General features: G+C 41.3%; 1 protein-coding gene across 3 annotated transcripts in view; it reads left to right on the top strand.

Moving 5' to 3' along the window:
- The first annotated feature begins 7,555 nt into the window (after positions 1 to 7,555).
- The window catches only part of HOMER1 (homer scaffold protein 1), an 88,724-nt gene continuing 77,965 nt past the window's right edge, over positions 7,556 to 18,314 (top strand). Inside the window, exon 1 of one of the 3 annotated variants that reach the window (XM_086869755.1) lies at positions 7,556 to 7,754. Coding sequence is in view for 1 of the 3 variants with exons in the window: in XM_086869753.1 (XP_086725879.1) it covers positions 8,942 to 8,946 (5 nt within the window). In the remaining 2 variants the exon portion in view is untranslated. Of the gene's footprint in view, positions 7,755 to 7,776; positions 7,826 to 8,522; positions 8,947 to 18,314 lie in introns of those variants that run through there. The other 2 variants (XM_086869756.1, XM_086869753.1) reach the window with 2 other exon arrangements.

The following is an 18,314-nucleotide window of genomic DNA, read 5'->3' as shown; positions in this document are numbered from 1 at the left end:
AATATCCATCAACTTATCTTCACTCATATAGTAACATCCCCAGACTGCCAGACAGACAGATACAATTTTTTTTTCCCTCCTGAATTAAACACTTAATAAAGTCAGTATTATCTCTATTTTCTACTTGATTTTAAATTATACGTTTAAGCATCACTTAGAATTTATGAGTTCTCAATAAGCATACTGGGACTTGAACAAATTGGGAAGGTCCCGCTGTGGATTAGTAAATAAAATATAACTTCCTACCTGTATTCTGTTTTCCTAACATCTTCTGTATGTACTGCCAGAGGCTGAGTAGAGTGAAGAAGCTATCTGTTGGTGGCCAACATAAATTCTCTTGTATTATTTTCTTTTACTGTGTCTTTCAGGTTTTTATATCTGGTTTTGGTTGCTTACTTGTTTGTGGAAAATGCATCTGACTGCCCAGTTTTATTTGATGCATGAGTTTGTTCATGTTTAAGAACTAAATTTCATCATTTGGATGCACATGATGACAGTATTTTATGGAAAAAAAATCCTTATAATAATGGTTTTGTTGTCAAAGATATTTACCTATCAACTAAGAAATTCCTTTATTTTAATCTTACCCCCACAGAGCAGATTATTAAGGAGATTAATATTCTGAGTATTACATGTCTACTTACACAAAAATTTGCCAGATTTCAAATACATTTGGCGGAATCATAGAATGAGTCAGTTTGGGAGGGACCACAGTGGGTCATATGGTCCAACCTTCCTGCTCCAGCAGGATTGTCCCAGAGCACACAGCACAGGATTGTGTCCAGATGGTGCTTGCGTATCTCCAGTGAGGGAGACTCCACAGCCTCTCTGGGCAATCTGTTCCAGTGCACAGTATAGAAGGGTAAAGAAGTTCCTCCTCATGGTCAGGTGGAACTTCCTGGGCATCAGTGTCTGCCCATTGCTTCTTGCTCTATTGCTCAGCAGCACTGAGAAAAGCCTGAATCCATTGCCTTGACATCCTTCAGTCAGATAATTACAGACACAGATGAATGAATAACATTTTCCTATATCACAAAGGCCTTGAAATAAAATGTAGTAAAATGTAGTGTTCAGGAGTTTTGCTTACGAAATCAGAACATTTTTGTTAACAAGGACAAGGATTACCTTAAACTTTGCAATATGTATATAGATGTTTTCTTTGAAACTTTTCTAGGAAGCCTTACAATAGGAATAACTGAAGATACAGTTTTTAATAACCATTCAAGTAAAGCATCCTAAAAAGAGCTGGTCCTATGTAATTTGTCTCTGAAAACCTGGTCGCCATCTTCCAAGTCAATAGCATTTATGTTACTAGTAAGCCATAGAAGTTGACACTTACGTTAAAATGCAGGTACCCAAAAGATGGACACGTATCTGTGCCAATACACATTTCCTGAAACAAGTTACATAAGTCTAAGCAAAAGATAGAAGTTCAAAATTGGAACAATTTTAAACAGTAATCTGAAGTGTTGCTTATATTCACAATCACCACCAATTTTCCAGGTGTACTTGCTAATGTTTTTTCATGGGTTGTAATGCAAAGAAGATAATTTTTTCCAATTTTGTATTTGCAGGCATGTTCCTTTTCATCATCAGTTTTAATACGGTGTTTTTCAGGCCAGCTAGTTCTTCAGTCAGTGTCACAGAGGCAATGAAGAGATCCAAAGGGAAGCTGCCAGCACCTTATCTATGAGAAGGCTACCACATATCCATAATACATTACACCAGCTTAAGGCAAGTTCAGTCTTTGCTGTGCACTATGTATTAGTACAGTTTCTTCTGAATAATTTATAATTGTTGCTGTGCAAACTGGGTTAGTATTAGGAGTCCTAGAAATGTCAGGTTTCAGAAGAACCTTTCTATTGGTGAAAGTATTCAGTGTGAAATACTATATTAAAGGAAGAGTGAAGCTGAGCTTTTAAAATCACTAAAGGCAGGAAATGCAGAGTTAAGGTTGCCATGGAAGCCTTAACTCTACACCTTTAGATAGGTATTATAATATGGTTTTAATTACTTCCCCTTTATCCAACTCTATATAGGTGTCCTTTTTATGTGAATACTAATTACATTGAGTGCTACTTACAATACATATTAATGGCACTGGCTACTCAGCAAACATCAGAAATCAGATATTAGCTGTGGCTGACTATCTGGCACTCATATTAAAGTGACTGTATGATGTGTATCTAGAAAATAGTATTATAGACAACTTTTGGCCCAGGAATTAAAATGCACATCTTCTGAGTTACAACTGCACATTATGGCCATCACATTTCAAAGCATCATCACATGAAGACAAAAATCCTAGAAAACACAAGTAATCTACAAGAGGTAAACTGAAAACAGTAACTTCATTATACTTCAATTTAAGCAGTACAATGGTACACTTCTTCGACAAGGTATGAAAATAAACCAAAGAAGTTTATAATTTGCAAATGTGTCTTCTTCTCTCCAGCAGTTCGTACTGTACTTCACAGGAGCTCTTGCTCCTTCTCCTCCAGTTTCCTTCCCAATAACTTGATGAGCAGTATCAAACCTCAGCAAATCTTGCATTAGGCTACAAGCCTGAATATTCTCTTGCTCAGTTTAGAATTCCGGCATCTGCAAGATTAAAGGGTCAGGTTTATGTGAGGTTCTTTTAATTGGCTATTCTCAAATGATATGCAAGGAATGCACAGATGTTGAACATTAGGAACCTCAAGTCTTAAAAATCCTTTCCCCTCATTCCTCTGCCTTCTCACACATACTTACTCTGTAAATACCCGTATGTAAAAAACACAGTGATTATTTTACAATATTTTTATAATCTTCAGCTGAAACTGCAAAAACTGAATGGTATCTCTAGGTAAACTTGGTGAAGTAAGACAGAAATTACAAGTTGACCTTATCAGTCCAGTGGCATAAACTGTGCTTTCTGTACGGTGAGAAAAAGCACTGGAGGAAGTAACAGTCACTGATAAACCTAAGTAAGAAATAAAAGCATTAGTCAGGGATCAGTTTCTTTAAAAAAATTCCAGTAGGGGTGTACTGCCACAGAGCTGTGTAGGAGATGTGCGATACATTTCTGGTGGCAAGACAATGAAATGTTGGAAGTGGGTGCTGGAAAATTAGCATTCACTGGCAACAGCACAGAGTTAGAAATATTGGACCATAAGGCATTTCAGGGAATTATGTCATACAGTTTCTTTCAAAATCAAATCTAGTCTTAGTTTGAGACTACCACATTTACTTGAATATAAGGCAACCCTTATGTTTCTTCATCTATTCCAGGAGAAAAAACAGTGGTTTTAAAATTGGTCCAGAATCCCTCCAGGCCCACCTGATATAACAGTGAAGTTTATTCTAGACTGATGAAAATTCAGACAAAAACCTTGGGCTTAGGGAAGAGGATGACATTTACTCTCCTCCCCTCTTTTATCCACATATATATTAAATGCAGATCCTGCAAGGGAAAATGATGGAGAAGTGATCCCACTCACTGAAAGAATCATGTGTGTGGGGAGAGAAATTTGTGATTAGACAGGAGAAAAGAGGGCAAGAAGAAGATATAAAGGAGTAGGAGATGGAAGGAGACATTAAATAGCAGCAATGGATGAGAAGTGAAGCAAGTGTGAGGTGCTGGTTCCCTCACCTTCCGTGGGAATAAACATCATCGGTTTCCTTAGGGATTGTAGAATTTAAACTCGCCTGGTATTGAACAAACAGTACAAACGAACAGAAAAAAATAGCTGATGTAAGGGAGGAGCAGTAGTACCCCAGCCTAGAGCTGTGAAGGAAGCAGTATCTGCAAGATGTGAGCTGCTGTAGCAAAGATGTCTATGTCCTTAGTTACCTCTACCTTCTCCCAGATAGAGTCAGAGATGGCTGCCATATGTGATTACTTTTCAGTCATTGCTTCTTTTGCACCCCGTCCTTGTTTAGGATTCCTTGTTTAGGAAGGCTACTCCTGAATGTATGAGCTTCTTGAAGAGAAATAACCTTTGGAGTACCAGAAAAAACATTTATAGAAGGTTTATTCTTGTTAATTCTTTTGTCATTTAATAGCTCTTCTTGCTCCCTTGCTTGTATTAACCTCACCCAAAATACTTGGAGAGCATAATAATATGTCATGTTGGATTTTACTTTCATTAACCAAACAAGCCAATTTTGGTTGGCCAATAATTGCTCCAAGGTTCCCTAAACAACCCTTTAACAGTTTCTTTATGGTTTTGCTGCAGCTAGAATTTATTTGTTTTGTGTGTGTCAACTGGACCTGAACAAACAATTGCAGTTCAAATCTTTCCACTGCTTGGAATAGTTTAATGGGATTCTCCTGTCTTTTCCATGGGAATGGTAGCTCCTAGCCAGTGTGCAATCAAGTGGTGCAGATCTGGTTTTGCATGGAATAAAAAAAACCACAAGTAAAGTAAAGTAACCATACAAAGTTTGGCAAAATGCAGACCTTTGTAGTGCTTCTTGATGTTCCAGCTCTGTACTTCTGCTCTTCCAGGACTTTGAGCAGGACAGTGGCCATGTTGATACACAGCAGGCTTGAAATTCAGACAGCACAGCCATCTGGGTTTTTTTTCCATCTACAGGTATCCTACTGAGAGACTCAAAGTAGCATTCCTTTCAGAGATACCAGTAATTGCTGCCAAGTTTGCAGGTGTTGCCCCAGCTGGTTGGCCATCCTGGGCAAGGGTATCAGAACAGGGCTTGGCAGTTCAGTAGCTGGCTATGAATATACATGCCAGGAAGATGCTACTTCAACGCTGCAAAATTACACTCTTTCTCCTGCACCACCCTGTGCTTTGCTTTGCCTGAAGCCATCCATCTCTTATTTGACTGTGGCATTACTTGGTATTTTTCTGAAAAAACAGGCTCTGAGCTGCTGATGGTTTCCAGGCAATGCTCAAGACTGCCTTCATCAAAGTGCTCTAGACAAAGAAGTGCTCTAAAATAGCAGGGGAAAAACCCCAAAGCAATTAACTTAGAGCTAAAAGTCTTGTCATCACTGCTAAAATTCTCCATGTTTTATCACTTCAGACTTCAAGATGAGGTGATTGTGTATTTCTCCTATTAATATCTATGATTAATCACTTGGCTTGCTTACTTTGTATCTATATATACGGTTCTGCCTTAGCTGACATAGATCACCATGTTTTTCTATCATATATTAATCTGGGGAAAGGCAAGACAGAAAAGGGATTTCAGTAAGCTTGGCAAGTATAAACAGAGGCTTTTTCCACAAGACAAATAATGTTAGCACAATCAACCTGGAAACTAATCAAGACTGTAAAAGGGTGTCATTGAGACAAAGCTTAAATCTTAGAGAAACCTGTCAGAACTGGAGGCAGTTCTTGAAATAGCAGTAAATGTGGAAGAGAAGTAATTAATAAGGTGGACTTTCTGCACTTAAATGTAATAATAAATAAAAACTGTTAAAATGAAGAATTAAGAATGAAAAAAACTTAAAAAAAATCATCAGATTTTCTTGAAGTGACACTTCCTTTGTCCCAACAGTTCTGTTCCCCTACCCAGAATCTTATCTTTCCCAGTACTCATATTTTATTACTTATAGAAGTGCATGAAATATACAGTTCATTTATTTCACAAGTCAGTAAAGACATTCTTGATATTCCACATGTTTCTTTGTCCATGATTCTGTTCACACCTCTTATTCTCAAGTGAACACACTATTCTTTACCCCAGTATTCAGTGTGTATTTGTCTTCTTTTATATTTCTTCTCTTTTACTTTCATTCTTGGGGATTTCTGTGTTTGTACCCATGCTGCGGAAAAGTAGACTTCATGCAAGACAAATATGTGAACAAGCTGAAAGGCAGAGACAGATGGAATCATCTGTGATATCTAAACAAAATACTGTGAACATAATGAAACACTAAAGCATTTGCATTAGTGTGTGAGCTTGAGCTGAAAGAATAAAACTGATGAAACAGTTACTCATATATAAAATTAAAGCCTTAGTTTCCTTGCTGTTGACCTGCCATTACTTCATGGAGTATCATTTCAGACTTTTAGAAGCTAATGAATATAGACTCCCAGCTAGTTGACATCAGTGAATACATACATATAAGCTACTTTTTGTTTATGCTTGCCTAGTTGGCATTAATTTTTATCTTTTTCACTCTAATAGAGAAGAAAGAATAGTTGTGGATCTCCATGTTCCCCCCTATCCCAACACCAGAGAGTACCTCTGTTTTATGATAGAAGTCTGTGCACATGGTTTTATTTTTAGTGGAAAATACATAGAATTTCACGTTTCAGAGCCAGCAGGTGAGGCTCAACCACAGCAATTGCAGTCCAGCGAAATTATGCAGCCTCGTCATAACTGTGCAGGTTCTTAGCATTGCAAACAACAAACCTCAGACTGTTGTCACTCAAACTAAAATCTTCTTAGCTCAGTGCCTTTAGCTTATGAGGTGATGTGTGGGAAATGAGAAATGGGCAACTGAGGAAGCTGTTCTTTTCTGCCTCGTGAGGCAGTATGCCTTGCTGCTACTCCCATAGTAATGATTCATGCTGGGTTTCCTATGATTGTGATTGGAGGAGGTTTGTCTTGATATTTAATTTGTCATCCTTGCTTTTCCCATAGCTGATTACTTTTAGAGGTCAAAATGTTGAAACAAGAATCTGTAAAACATGCATCTGTAGATTAAAATAAGTTTTGTAAATGTGCATCCTGACTCTAGAAAGATTAGATTGTTAGGTGAATGCTGTCTTTTATTCCAGCTTCTTCTGGGATACACTCGGTCCTAAATAATAGAGGTTTTATGAGAGGACAAACAACCCTTTGTTAAAGCAACTGCTTTAACATGGTTGATTTTATCATACTTTACAATTCTGTAACACACATTGGGAATATTTTGAGCTTCTTCAATTTTTTTGTGAGATTGGCATCTAGTGTAGTATCAATATCTTCCTCTTACGGTCATTGTAGTTTAATATCTCTCTATACATATGTAGCTTCTAGTAGCTACAACCTCACTTAAGCAGAAAATACAATGAGAACACTGAAAGACATCCTAGCAAGGAGTATGTTCCACCTGGGAAATCCCAATGTCACTGGCAGTGTACTGAGCAGTTAAACCTCATGTTTACAAGTTGATGGAATCTCAGGGAGTTAATGGAAGTATTTGCAGAACTTGAGATGAGGTGTATCCCTGCAAGATAGTACATGGTGCTGGACCTTGGGCAAGTGATGGATTAGAAGCATGCTGTTTTCATGTCACAAGTGAAGAACTCAGCCAAATATTGTATGTCCTATCCAGCTTACAGTCTGACTCTTTCTTTTCGATAGTACTAGCGTGGATGTGCTGGAATCTACATTTTTGGGGGGACAATTTTAGAATGGCTGCCGCATTTCTTCCCCGTTTTTCCGGTAACGCTGTCTGTGTTATGTGTGCAGTGTCTGCAGAGCAGCGGGACGCGGGCCCATGTTTTGGCAAGGCGGAGGGCTGGGAAGTTGCAGTAGCCACGTTCCGGAGAGGGCTCCGCGCCGCCTTCGCCCGTGACTCCGTGACACCGGCTCTCCCCGCCGAGCCGCCGGGCGCGGCGTTGCCGTGGAGACGGCGCCGCAGGGGCCGGGGGCGGGAGGAGGCGGCCCGGGCGCCGCCAGCACCCCGAGCCCTCCCCGCTCCGCTCTCCCCCCCACCGCCGTTCCCTATTATAGAAGAGCTTCCGGCGGCGTGGACCACTCTGACATCATCCTCCGCACCCCGGTGACGTCAGCGCCGGGAGCGGGGCGTGACGTCGGTGCGTAGGGGAGCGCGGTGACGTGTTCTATTTAAAGCTCCCCGGGCGGAGGATGGAGGCAGAGCGAGCAGGTGCCGCCGCGGGCAGGAACGCGCTGGCCGCGTGCGGCGCGGGGCTGTAGGACAGGGCGCGGCTCTACTCCGCTCTTCTCGCCTTTTCCTTTCTTTTCCCTTCCCTTCCCGTTCCCCGAGGAGGAGGAGCGGGACGGAGGAGCGGGTTCCGCGCGGCGGCTGCGCCTGCCCACCGCGAGGGGACGAGCGGGCGGTGGCGGAGGTGTGAGGCGGAGGCGGGGGATGCGAGCGGGCACAGGCAGCGGCTCGGTGGCGCCGGAGCAGCCGGGCACCGCCTGAGACGGCCATCGCTCCCTCCCTCTGTCCCACCGGCGGGACTGAGCCCGCGGCCCCGCCGCAGAACAGCGCGGGCTCGGCGGCGGCAGCCCCTCCCGCCGCCCGCTGTCAGTGACCGATCCGCCGCGCCCCAGGACGATGCCCGCCCGCTCGCTGCAGAAGAAGGCGTGACGGCGAGGAGCGGGCCCGCCGCCGCGGGAAGGAGGAGCGGTGCCCCGCATCTCCGCAGCCGGGGGTGGGCGGGCGGGCGGATCGGGGGAACGCGGCGCCCCGCTGTCCGCGGGCGGCGCGCGGCCGCAGCTCGTCGGTAGCGGCCTCTCGCCGGGAGTCCGATGCCCTCGCCGGTGCCACGGCTCGCTCTGCCTTCTCGGGAAAATGCATCCGTGCCCGCCACGCTGCTGGCGGCGGTGCTAGGGGGAGCGGCGGCGTGGAGCTCTGTGCGCACCTCCTGCCCCATCCCGCTCCGCCTCTGAGGCACACGGAACCCTCCGCGGCCGCGCACGTCCCGGCGAGAAGCGCCGCAGCCGCTGCCAGTCTCTCTCGGAAAAGGCGAGCGCCTCCCCGTTCGCCTGCAGGAGGGGATCCGTCCGCCCCCGAAGCCACCGCTGCCGCCCGCCCGGGAGCCGGAGCCGCTGCCTGCGGGCGCCCGGCGGGGCCGGTGGCCATGGGAGCCCGGCCCGCGGGGGGCGCTCCCTAGGGCGCGGGCGGCCCCGCTCGGCCCCCGGCAGCTGCGGCGAGCCCAGAGCAGCAGCCCCGCCGCCACGGGGCTGCAGAGCTGCCGGCGCGGCGAGGAGCGCCCCGGGGACGCGGCACCACCGGTGCCAGGCGCTGCCGGCCGCCATGGGGTAAGGATGTCGCGGGGGCCGCCGGGCTGGTGCCGGGGCTGGGGGTGGGAGCGGCCGCCCGTGGAGCTGTGGGCGCTGCGGGATGCGCACGAAGTCGAGGGGTCTCACTGGCGGGGTGCGCCAGCAGCAGGAATCCTGCTGCATTCAGTGCCATGCATCAGCCCGGTGAGGGGAGAGCAGTGCGATCCGTGAGGGGCGCACCGCGATCTGCAGAGGTTTATCTCCGCCGTAGTCACATCGGAATTCTGGAAGAGCCGTCTCGGCTCCCAGTTCCCCACCATGAGGACCTTTCCCGGGTTGTTAGGCGATTTTCAGTCCAGAAAACGAGTGCTTTAAACTCAGTGCGCTAGGGTGAAATTCCGGAACAGCGAAGGCTCGCATTCACTCTTGTGGAGTCTTCAAAGAATATCGAACGTGGGAATTTCTCAATAAATTGAAGGCTCTAGGGAAATCGGCTTCACAGCAGGTTCCTTAGTAAACTGGAGAATCCACTTGAGAGCTTCAGGAAATGAGAAGGAATAAAATCTATAAAATCAGTCAGATGGCATATAAATTGGTAGGTAAAAATGTGACATAGGTACCTATGAAAACTTTCTGCAGTCATATCCTTAGGAATTTGTATAGTTTGAAAAAAATAATTCATGCTACTGGACTTGTCTGACAGTGGAATGGAAACTCGTCCATGTTCCAAAGCAACAGAAACCTGGTATGATCTGCAAGGTAGAGGCAGCATTAGCAAGATGCTGTTTTTATAAGATTTAATGACAGTAGTTAAAAGTCTACAAAAGTTACCAATCATGTCCCTTGTATTTTGGCCATTTAAGAATTTGGATGTGCAATTGGCATATTACTGTGGGAGTCACAGATGTCTCTTCAAGCTGTTTAGGACATTTGAATTCAGTTTATTAACTTCCTTGCATGTGTTATAACATAACATAGCAATAACAGCTTCATCCTTGTCTCTGTCCTATCACTGGGGGTCACAGGTCAAGATACAGGAAAGAATGACTCCTTAATCATTAGGCTAGTTTTTATTTTTCTGTTGTCTTCTGTTCCATTAAAAAAATTCAAACAGAATAAGCCCACACTTGCAGCTGTCTACATATCCAAGAAAGTGATGTTTCTGCCAAAAGTCTAAGTGATATTGTAATTTTTTGGGATATATACTTAAAAATTCTAGTTGGACACAGGATTATGTAAAATTAAAATAATGTACACCTTCTCACTGATTTAAAATCAATACCATATTTGTAGATATGATATATCATATTACAAATCCACTGAACTGTTGAAGAGGAGCAAGCATTTTGTCTCCAGAACTCCAGAACACCAGCTTCTCCTGGTGTTTTCGTGTCTTAGCTTCTTAATATTAACTGTAAAAGTCCCTATCTTTAGAGAACTGAAATAATCTTAATAAAACACAGTTGTTGGTGTGATGACTTGAGTAGTATCTTGGCACTTTAAGGTCAAGAAGACTAAATTTGCTATCAAGTATTTTAAAGACGTTTTAGACAGTATGCTTTGGGGTACTGCATTATAGGATTCCTTTGCAGACCATCTTCTAACAAGGAGGACAAACCCTGAAATGTAGGAATGTGTTGCTGATAAGCTGCATCTCTCTAAATATGAGTGAGCACACCCAAGTCAGGGCCAGCACCTACCTAGTGGATCTGTGGTTAAGTATCAGACATTTGTTATTGTTCAGAGCAGAGGTCTTGATTTGGTAGCTGTTTTGTATTAATTTCTAAGTGCAAGTGCCCATTCATTTCTAAATGCAAGTGAAATGAAATTTCAGAGTATTTCTACACCAAGGTGCACTGGGCTTTTAATTCAGCAGCTGATACTCTATACTCTACTAAGGTCTAAAAATTGAGTGTTCTAGAATAAAGTTGCAAAATCATTGGTAATTCAATGTACCTGGGTCACATGATGGTCTCTGTATTATATTCAGTATTTAATGGGTACTGCTATGCTGTGTAAGCTTGTAGACTGATCTTGTGGTACCTGGCTGGTGGAGAGCTCACCTATTTCAATGGTTAGAACACAGACAACTTGGGTGAGAGAAGTTGGCTTGCCAAACCAGCAAGAGCTTTTTTAGTTTCCTTTCATATAATAAAGAATTCAGTGTTCTGCTGGTGTAGTTCAGTCTGTTCGGGATGTGCAATACCGTCAGGCAAGCCAGGTAATTATGCACTGGGTGTGTGGTGGAAACCAACTGGGCCTTGGGCCAGTGCTGCTATTAAACATTTTTTTAGGAATTTTGAAACTAGGGAAATTTAGAGTAGTTCAGGACACTTTCTTAGTGCTGTATCCTATGTGTCTGCACATGTCTCTCATCTCACAGAAGGTAAGTGTATCAAGCCCTGTGGATCATATAGGCCAGACAGAGGTTGTCCAATCTTGTTCCTTTATCTGCCAGTCTGTCTCTCTTCCTCCAGTACCTCTCATTCCTGTTGCATAAAGACAAGTTCTTATCAATAGTTACTGTTGAGTGATATAACAGTTGTGAACAACCTTTTGTTGGATTGACCACATACATTATAGCATTCTTTAAGAGGGAAACATGGATTTCGTGTATGAACTATGTTCTGTTCCTAGTTGATAACATGTATTCCTGTGTTCATTGTCAGTATTGCCCAGTCTTCTTTGAGCAGAAGTCTGATTGCATTAAAAATTCTCAAGTAACAGCTTTAAAGCATGCTCAGGATTTATACTGGCAGCTTAGGCTATTGGATGCATTGACCAGGTAAGTACTGTTACAAGTTGGAACCATTGCTGTATTTTTCTTGTCATTGGTACTCCTTGTACTTTGATCTGTGAGCAGGGGAAGTAGAGACAGTGATGCAGTTGTTTAGGCATGTAATGAATACACTTCTTTCCAGACACAATGGGGAAGCTGCACAGCTGTGAATTCTGGTAGGGATACATAAAATGATGTCCTATTAAACATAATATCTAGTATTAATTCCTGATTTAATGATGGGTAGTCTCTCCATAACTACTTCATGTGATGGCCTTTACATTATGGCTGTGGACAAATATCTAAATTTGCTATTTGCTTTTTCCATCATTCATGCTGAATTATAAGGAATTACAAGGTAAAAGCTTCTGGAAGATGTGCTCATCTCTGTCATGTCATGTTAATCAAGGTGTCTTTATAAAGGCTTCATCTTCACTTTTGTTGGACTATATTTAGTATGTTGTCTTTGTAAAGATGGTTATGATACGTGTCAGTTTGAGATGGCGGTATTAGAATATTAGGGTTCTTAAGATGGTTAGAGAATATTGAGAAAGATTAGTATTTTAGGGTATACTTGTTAGTGCTGCACTTGCCTAAAAATAAGTATTTTAATTTTTGGTAGTCTGCATCTGGTTGATCCACTCCTAGATCTTACACTATTTGAAGTATGTGCAGTTAGTCAAACACATTTCTTTGAACAGGACAAACTACAGTCTTGTCCTGACATGTTTCAGTTTGCTTTCTGTATCTGAGTAACAAGACATGAACACTATAAAGCAGTTGGGAGGCAGAAGTATTATTGGTCATTGAATTTGTTCAGACTCAAATTCTTTAACCTGTTTTCCTCCTACAAGGTTTAATGGTAGCTTTCCCAAAACTTTGTTTTAGCAATACTTCCATCAGCTGTGCTCCACGGAAATACTGCAGATAGTAGAGCAGGTGTAGCTTCTTGGCAGTAGTTCAGCGTTACTGCAATTCCTGGCCACCTTGCTGTCTCAGGGGTAAAATGAGATGCTTATTGTGTGAAAGCAATGGCAGCAAAGTAGTTTATGCTGTCTTCTGTAGCAGAATGGAGAGTCTAACAAGTTCTACAGATAATGCTAACAAAACTTGATTATCTGTAAAGAATTAGTAATATATAAATACGAATACAAACTGCATGTTAGTCAGCCTGAAATGGCTAATAAACTACTTTTCAGAGAACAATATGTGTAGACCTCTACCATGCTTAAATTATGTTCTGTCACAGTCATTTGATGACTTCAAAACAAGCATGAGAAATCTCAACCAGATCTTCTGGCTTCGCAAAACATAAATGAGTGTCCTGAGCATCATGAGGGGAAGACTGCTGATCTAGTGAAGGTATTTGTAGTGTCTTAAAGTTGCAATTGATCTTTTTTGGAACTTCCATGCGTTATTAAGATTTTATAGGCCAACCCTTTAGAAAAAAATCCTACTTCTGCTAATAAGTCCTTCAGATTCATCATATTGAGATGATTTTTATTCTCAGTGTCTCAAGGCAAGCATCAGATATGTGTGTTCTTTGTGTGTGTGTTCTTGTGATTTGTTTTTCCAAAACAGTGCTTACTCTACCACAGTTACTATTATCTTTGCAGGACTCAACTAGATGTTGAGCCAGAATCTAAGGATATACACAGTCTTGGAGCCACAGAGATTGCAATGGCTTGTAATTCTGTAGCAGATCAGCAATTCTAATCAGGGAAGGCAATGACTCTTAACTAGAGCTGAGCAGAGTATTTCTGTCTCCTAGTTAATAAATGTTTTAAGTAGAATTTAGATATCGCTTTTATGGAAATTTTTGTTGCAAAACATTTATTCTTCATGACTGTCTCATAAAGCTGTAATTTGATTGAAGGCTCTTAGCTAATCACTCTTTAAATCATTGCCTTTCAAATCTGGGCCTATGCAGTAGTGTACTTCAGAGAAGAGCATTATCTTATGATGTAACACTAGTTTACTGGTAGTTTTTCATTAGTGTAGGTGCCTTGGACATTGCTTTAGTTGAGGCTATGGTTTTCCAAAGTATTCCAGACCATATGAACAATGCAGCTATTCAACGAGACTAGAACTTAGTCTTTTTTCTCCTTTAGATATCTGTAATTTGGAAGCTGTTGAGGCCTCAAGTAGTTACTAAGGACTAAGGTCTCTGCTAATTCAGAAGTTAAAAGGTACTTAGCAAGGAAATCAGTGTAATGTGTTCATACCCAGCGTGCTGCGACTAGGTCTGGCACGGACCTTGCATGAGTATATGTATGTGTGTCTGTGTTTTACCAATGTGCACTTTGTATCTGAGGTAGTTTTGCACTGGAGAAGACTCTCAGGCTTCCCCATGTGTGATTATAGTGTTAGTAACAGTTAACTGTGACAGTGAACAAAGAAAGTGTGCTGTATTATTTAATGGGGAAAAAAACCCAGACTCCACCTCTATTTTTTTTTCTTCTTTATTAAAGATGCCATGAAACATGTATTTAAATGCCCTATTTAAAAGCCCTATTTAGGTGGAGGCTTTCTGTAAAAAAATTTTTGAAGAGTATGCTTCAAATGTTCGTGTTCAGGGTTTTGTGCTGTTCTTCCCTGCAAGGCTTTTTCAGATATATTCAATCTTAAAGGTAAGGTGTAATGGGTGTGAAAGTATTGCATTATGAAAAATCTGCTTTTGTATCCAGTTTTGATGGTAGACTTCTTTTCCCCATTCTGTTTCAAGTTTTTTATATTTCCCAAGGCTCAGCCATGTGATTTCCACCAAAATTAGTATTGTGTTCAGGACAGCAATATTACAGGGGAGAAGAGGCTAGAGGGAGCTGTGGGTTTATTCTACCTGGTACTTGCACTATGCAGTGTTGAGCTCTGTTTTATCTACACGGAGTCCTGGTAGTGGCATTACTCCATTTGGTGAAGTAATGGAACTCTGTTTCAATACTGTATTGATTTTCTGGAACTGCATCACAATCATGCTTCTGGCAACAGACTGCACTCTGATATGCTTCTTTGGTGGCAAATAGTGATGAATGCCAGTCATCGTTAAAAAATTAGTCTATGAAGATACTGTTTAAACATGCAATAGATGATGCTGGGTTGCCAGATACAAGCATATATTGACATTTCCGGTAACTATTAATGATTTCCGGTTTTTTTAGTTACAGTTACCAAGTTAGCTAACTTAAGCAGACTATATCACTAGTTTTCTGTAATGGGAGGGGAGAACTTGAAATACATAGCTCCTCTCAGGTTCTTCTTCTTCTTCCACATACATGCAAATGATTCACAGGCACTGTTTTGTTGATGTTTGTGGTTGTGCTCTTTGCCAACATCCTGAACAGATCTTGCCACCAAGTGGTGGGAACCACAGAAGATAAGCACTGCTTCTTCTACTTGTCTCCTGCAGCACCAATGTTGGTGCTGTGAGCTGTGTTAATACTGTAACCTAGCTGGCTGCAAATACAGGGGTGTGCACAAGGGAAGGGCTACTACAAGTGGGATAGACCTACCTTTTCCTACAGCAGTGTCTGTTTATTGTGTTGGCAAATGTTTAAATAGGTCTGAACTCAGGTCTACCCCTGTTGAACTTTGCTCCTCAGTTTTGAAGCTCAGGTCTGGAAGGGTTTTTTATGACTATCCACTAAGCTGAATCTCAGCTTATTGAGAAATGGTATTTTTTTCCCTTTTGAGTAATGTATTTTGTAGTAAAACAAAACAATACTACAGCCAAACCCAAACAAACAGACTCATTCAGCCCAAACCGTAATAGGTAATATGGCTGGGTATAGAATTTTGGTTTTTAAAGTGCTTTTAAAATAGTCTGTTGTAGTCTTGGATGCATAGTTAATCTTGAAACTCTTCACGTAACAGGACATGAGATCTTCTTTGACTTTTGAAAACTGAAGAATGAGCTTTAAATGGACAGCACTTTACAGAGAAGTATTGAATCTTTGACGTGTATTCTCACAATTCTTATGCCTACTTTGTAGGCATGTTCATTTCCAGCAGACTGCTAGCCCTGGCTTCTCTGTACAAAATTCTGAAAAAATGTACTATGTGATATTGGAGAAAACACTATTTTCTCCAGTATGACTTACTGTGAAGTACACAGCTATAGCAGGTTTCTTAGGGTACTTTTCATGCTAACAAAAATAAGCATATGCAATAATATGTGCTGTGTATCTCTGTTGTCAAATAAGTGTATGCAGTAAACTAGGGTCCTGAGAAGATATTTGGATGATTAGCTTTGTCAGAACACCTGTGCTTTTGCACTTCTTGGGTTTTTCATTGACTGTGTGTGACTAAAGGAGTTAACCTGCAATTAAGCAGGAACACTTCTGTTGGATTAACTTATTTTCAGTTTCTGGATACTGATTTCCAAGTGCTTTTTCAATGTTCGAGTGTATGTCCCTTTTCTACATCTAGACATATGGAGGAACTGATTTTTACTAGGAAACAATTAGCAGTGCTTAGGAATAGATGGTATCTTGCTGATTTGAGTCCTAGGTACTCAGGGTTCTCAGAAGTACTGCACAGCTCAGATGGTATGTCTGGCTATGCATGATAGTAAAACTCAAAGGATCGTTGAGAAGTTTTCATGAAAAAGACACAGGTGCTGAAGTACATGATTAAATAATGGTCCATTTTGGCTGGATTTTGTGAAATGAGTACTGAACACTAGATTCCCTAAGATAACCTCATATCTGAATGTGAATGCTGCCCATGTCTCTTACAGTGTATCTTAATGGGCCACGTGAGATCTGAAGTAGTTTTTACTGAGAATTGTGTATATGGTGAGCTTAAATGTGACATAGAAATTAAAAAAAAACCCAACAAAACTTCCTCTTTTGTCTGTATTATTTATAGTTTTTAAAATCAGACTGCAACAATAGAATAGTTCTCTTACTGGGATGGAATGATAAAGAGTATTATAGGGTCCTTTTCAATATGCCACTTTTATTGTTAGCAGAACTGGAGAATTAATGTTATTCTGGGGTGAAGTTCTTAGACAAAGAAAGACATTCTGTTTCTTCCCCAATTGTTCTTACAAAGAACGATTTTATTTGGCATTAAAATATACTCACAGAGTCCTTCTCCTCCTTAGTAACAGCAGCCAATCTAACATTTAAAGAATACTAACATTTAAAGAATACTGCCTGTCTTGAGTGCTCAGAGATGGACATGATAGTCCTCAAATCCTTGGCACTAAGTCAGCCTTTACAGACAGAATCTACATATAGATCTTGTAGATGTTACCTTCTGCTCCACCTTCATGTTTGTCTTTTTGTCTTGGTACTTCTGCCACTGGCTAATGTTGTTGTAAAACCCAAGACTTCACTTATTCAGGGAACCCTAGATAATTTTTTCTTATATCTATGCTGTTTGTCTTCCTGAAGAACTGTTACTTTTCATTTGCTAGTAAAACTGGAAAATTTTTTGCAACTATGATATAAGTACTTCCTGCTCAAAGTATTCTATTTACTATATTAACCTGTCTGTTTGTAAATGCAAAGCCTGTTAGTGAGTGGGAAATGGCAGTTTCTGCTACATGGACTAGTATTTGATACTAGTTAAGTTGATATCAGTTAAATCTCTTTTGGACATAACTATGTAAGCACCTAACTGTGCTCCAGTTTGGGAAGACTATACCATGTTTAGCATACAGCCATAAAATGTTTTTAAATGCAGCTTTCTTTAAAACTGACTTTGCAATGCAAGTGTTCTGTAAGTAGCTAATGGACCTGCTTGTTTTTTGCCACTGTTTATTTCATGGATACAGAAACACTGGGGCTTGGTTTCTTACATTTCATATCTGTTCCGATACTTATGCACAGGTAGGGGTGAGGGAGGCTTTTCTAGTTCTTTTTTCACACATAAGTTTTGAGGACATGAACCCTACCAGTTCATTCAGGTAACATTTAAGGAAAATTGTTCATAAAAAAAAAAGGTCATGCTGAAATAACTAGCTCTTAACAAACACTGGTTCTTGCTCTTTGATTAGATGCTTAACTATAGTAGTATGCATTTTTTGCTGACTATTTTTATTGAGCTGGTAAATACAGGCCTCTAAAGTAGGCAATTTGAGCCAAAACTTCTGCACCAACTGTATGGTATCCATTTTTTTTCTCAGAAAGCACTAAGTAGTGTTTTGAGACTTGTTTTTTTTAAAATTATTTTCATCTGAGTAAAGCCATGACACCCACCTGCTATGTTGGGATTAGAACTAAGATCATTGTCTTTCAGAAGCTAAATTTTATAAATTTATAAGCTAAATTTTGAAGTGGTGTTTGCAAAGTGGTTGCTAATCTAATTCCAATATAACATATAATACTTTGTCTGTACCAGCTTGCACCATTACAATCAAAATAAGTGCATGAGCTGTCAGCAAGGAAATGCTATTTCAAGGTAAATACCCAAGGGTGGTACTGATGCTGTTTTATGTTTCTAGAACTGTCATCTTCACAGGATCAGAGAATGGGTCAAATAGGAAGGGTCATGACAGAGTGGGTCATGTCCAACTTCTCTGCTCAAGCTGTGTCATCCCAAACAGAGCATATTTCACAGGATTGTGTCCAGACACTTCTTGAGTATCTCCAGTGAAGGAGACTCCACACCCTCTCTGGGCAAT

The sequence above is a fragment of the Cyanistes caeruleus genome, chromosome Z (assembly GCF_971803275.1).
Source record: "Cyanistes caeruleus chromosome Z, bCyaCae1.hap1.1, whole genome shotgun sequence".
NCBI classification, from domain to species: domain Eukaryota; kingdom Metazoa; phylum Chordata; class Aves; order Passeriformes; family Paridae; genus Cyanistes; species Cyanistes caeruleus.
The sequence above is the reverse complement of the archived record's forward strand: the minus strand, read 5'-3'. Positions and strand labels throughout refer to the sequence as shown.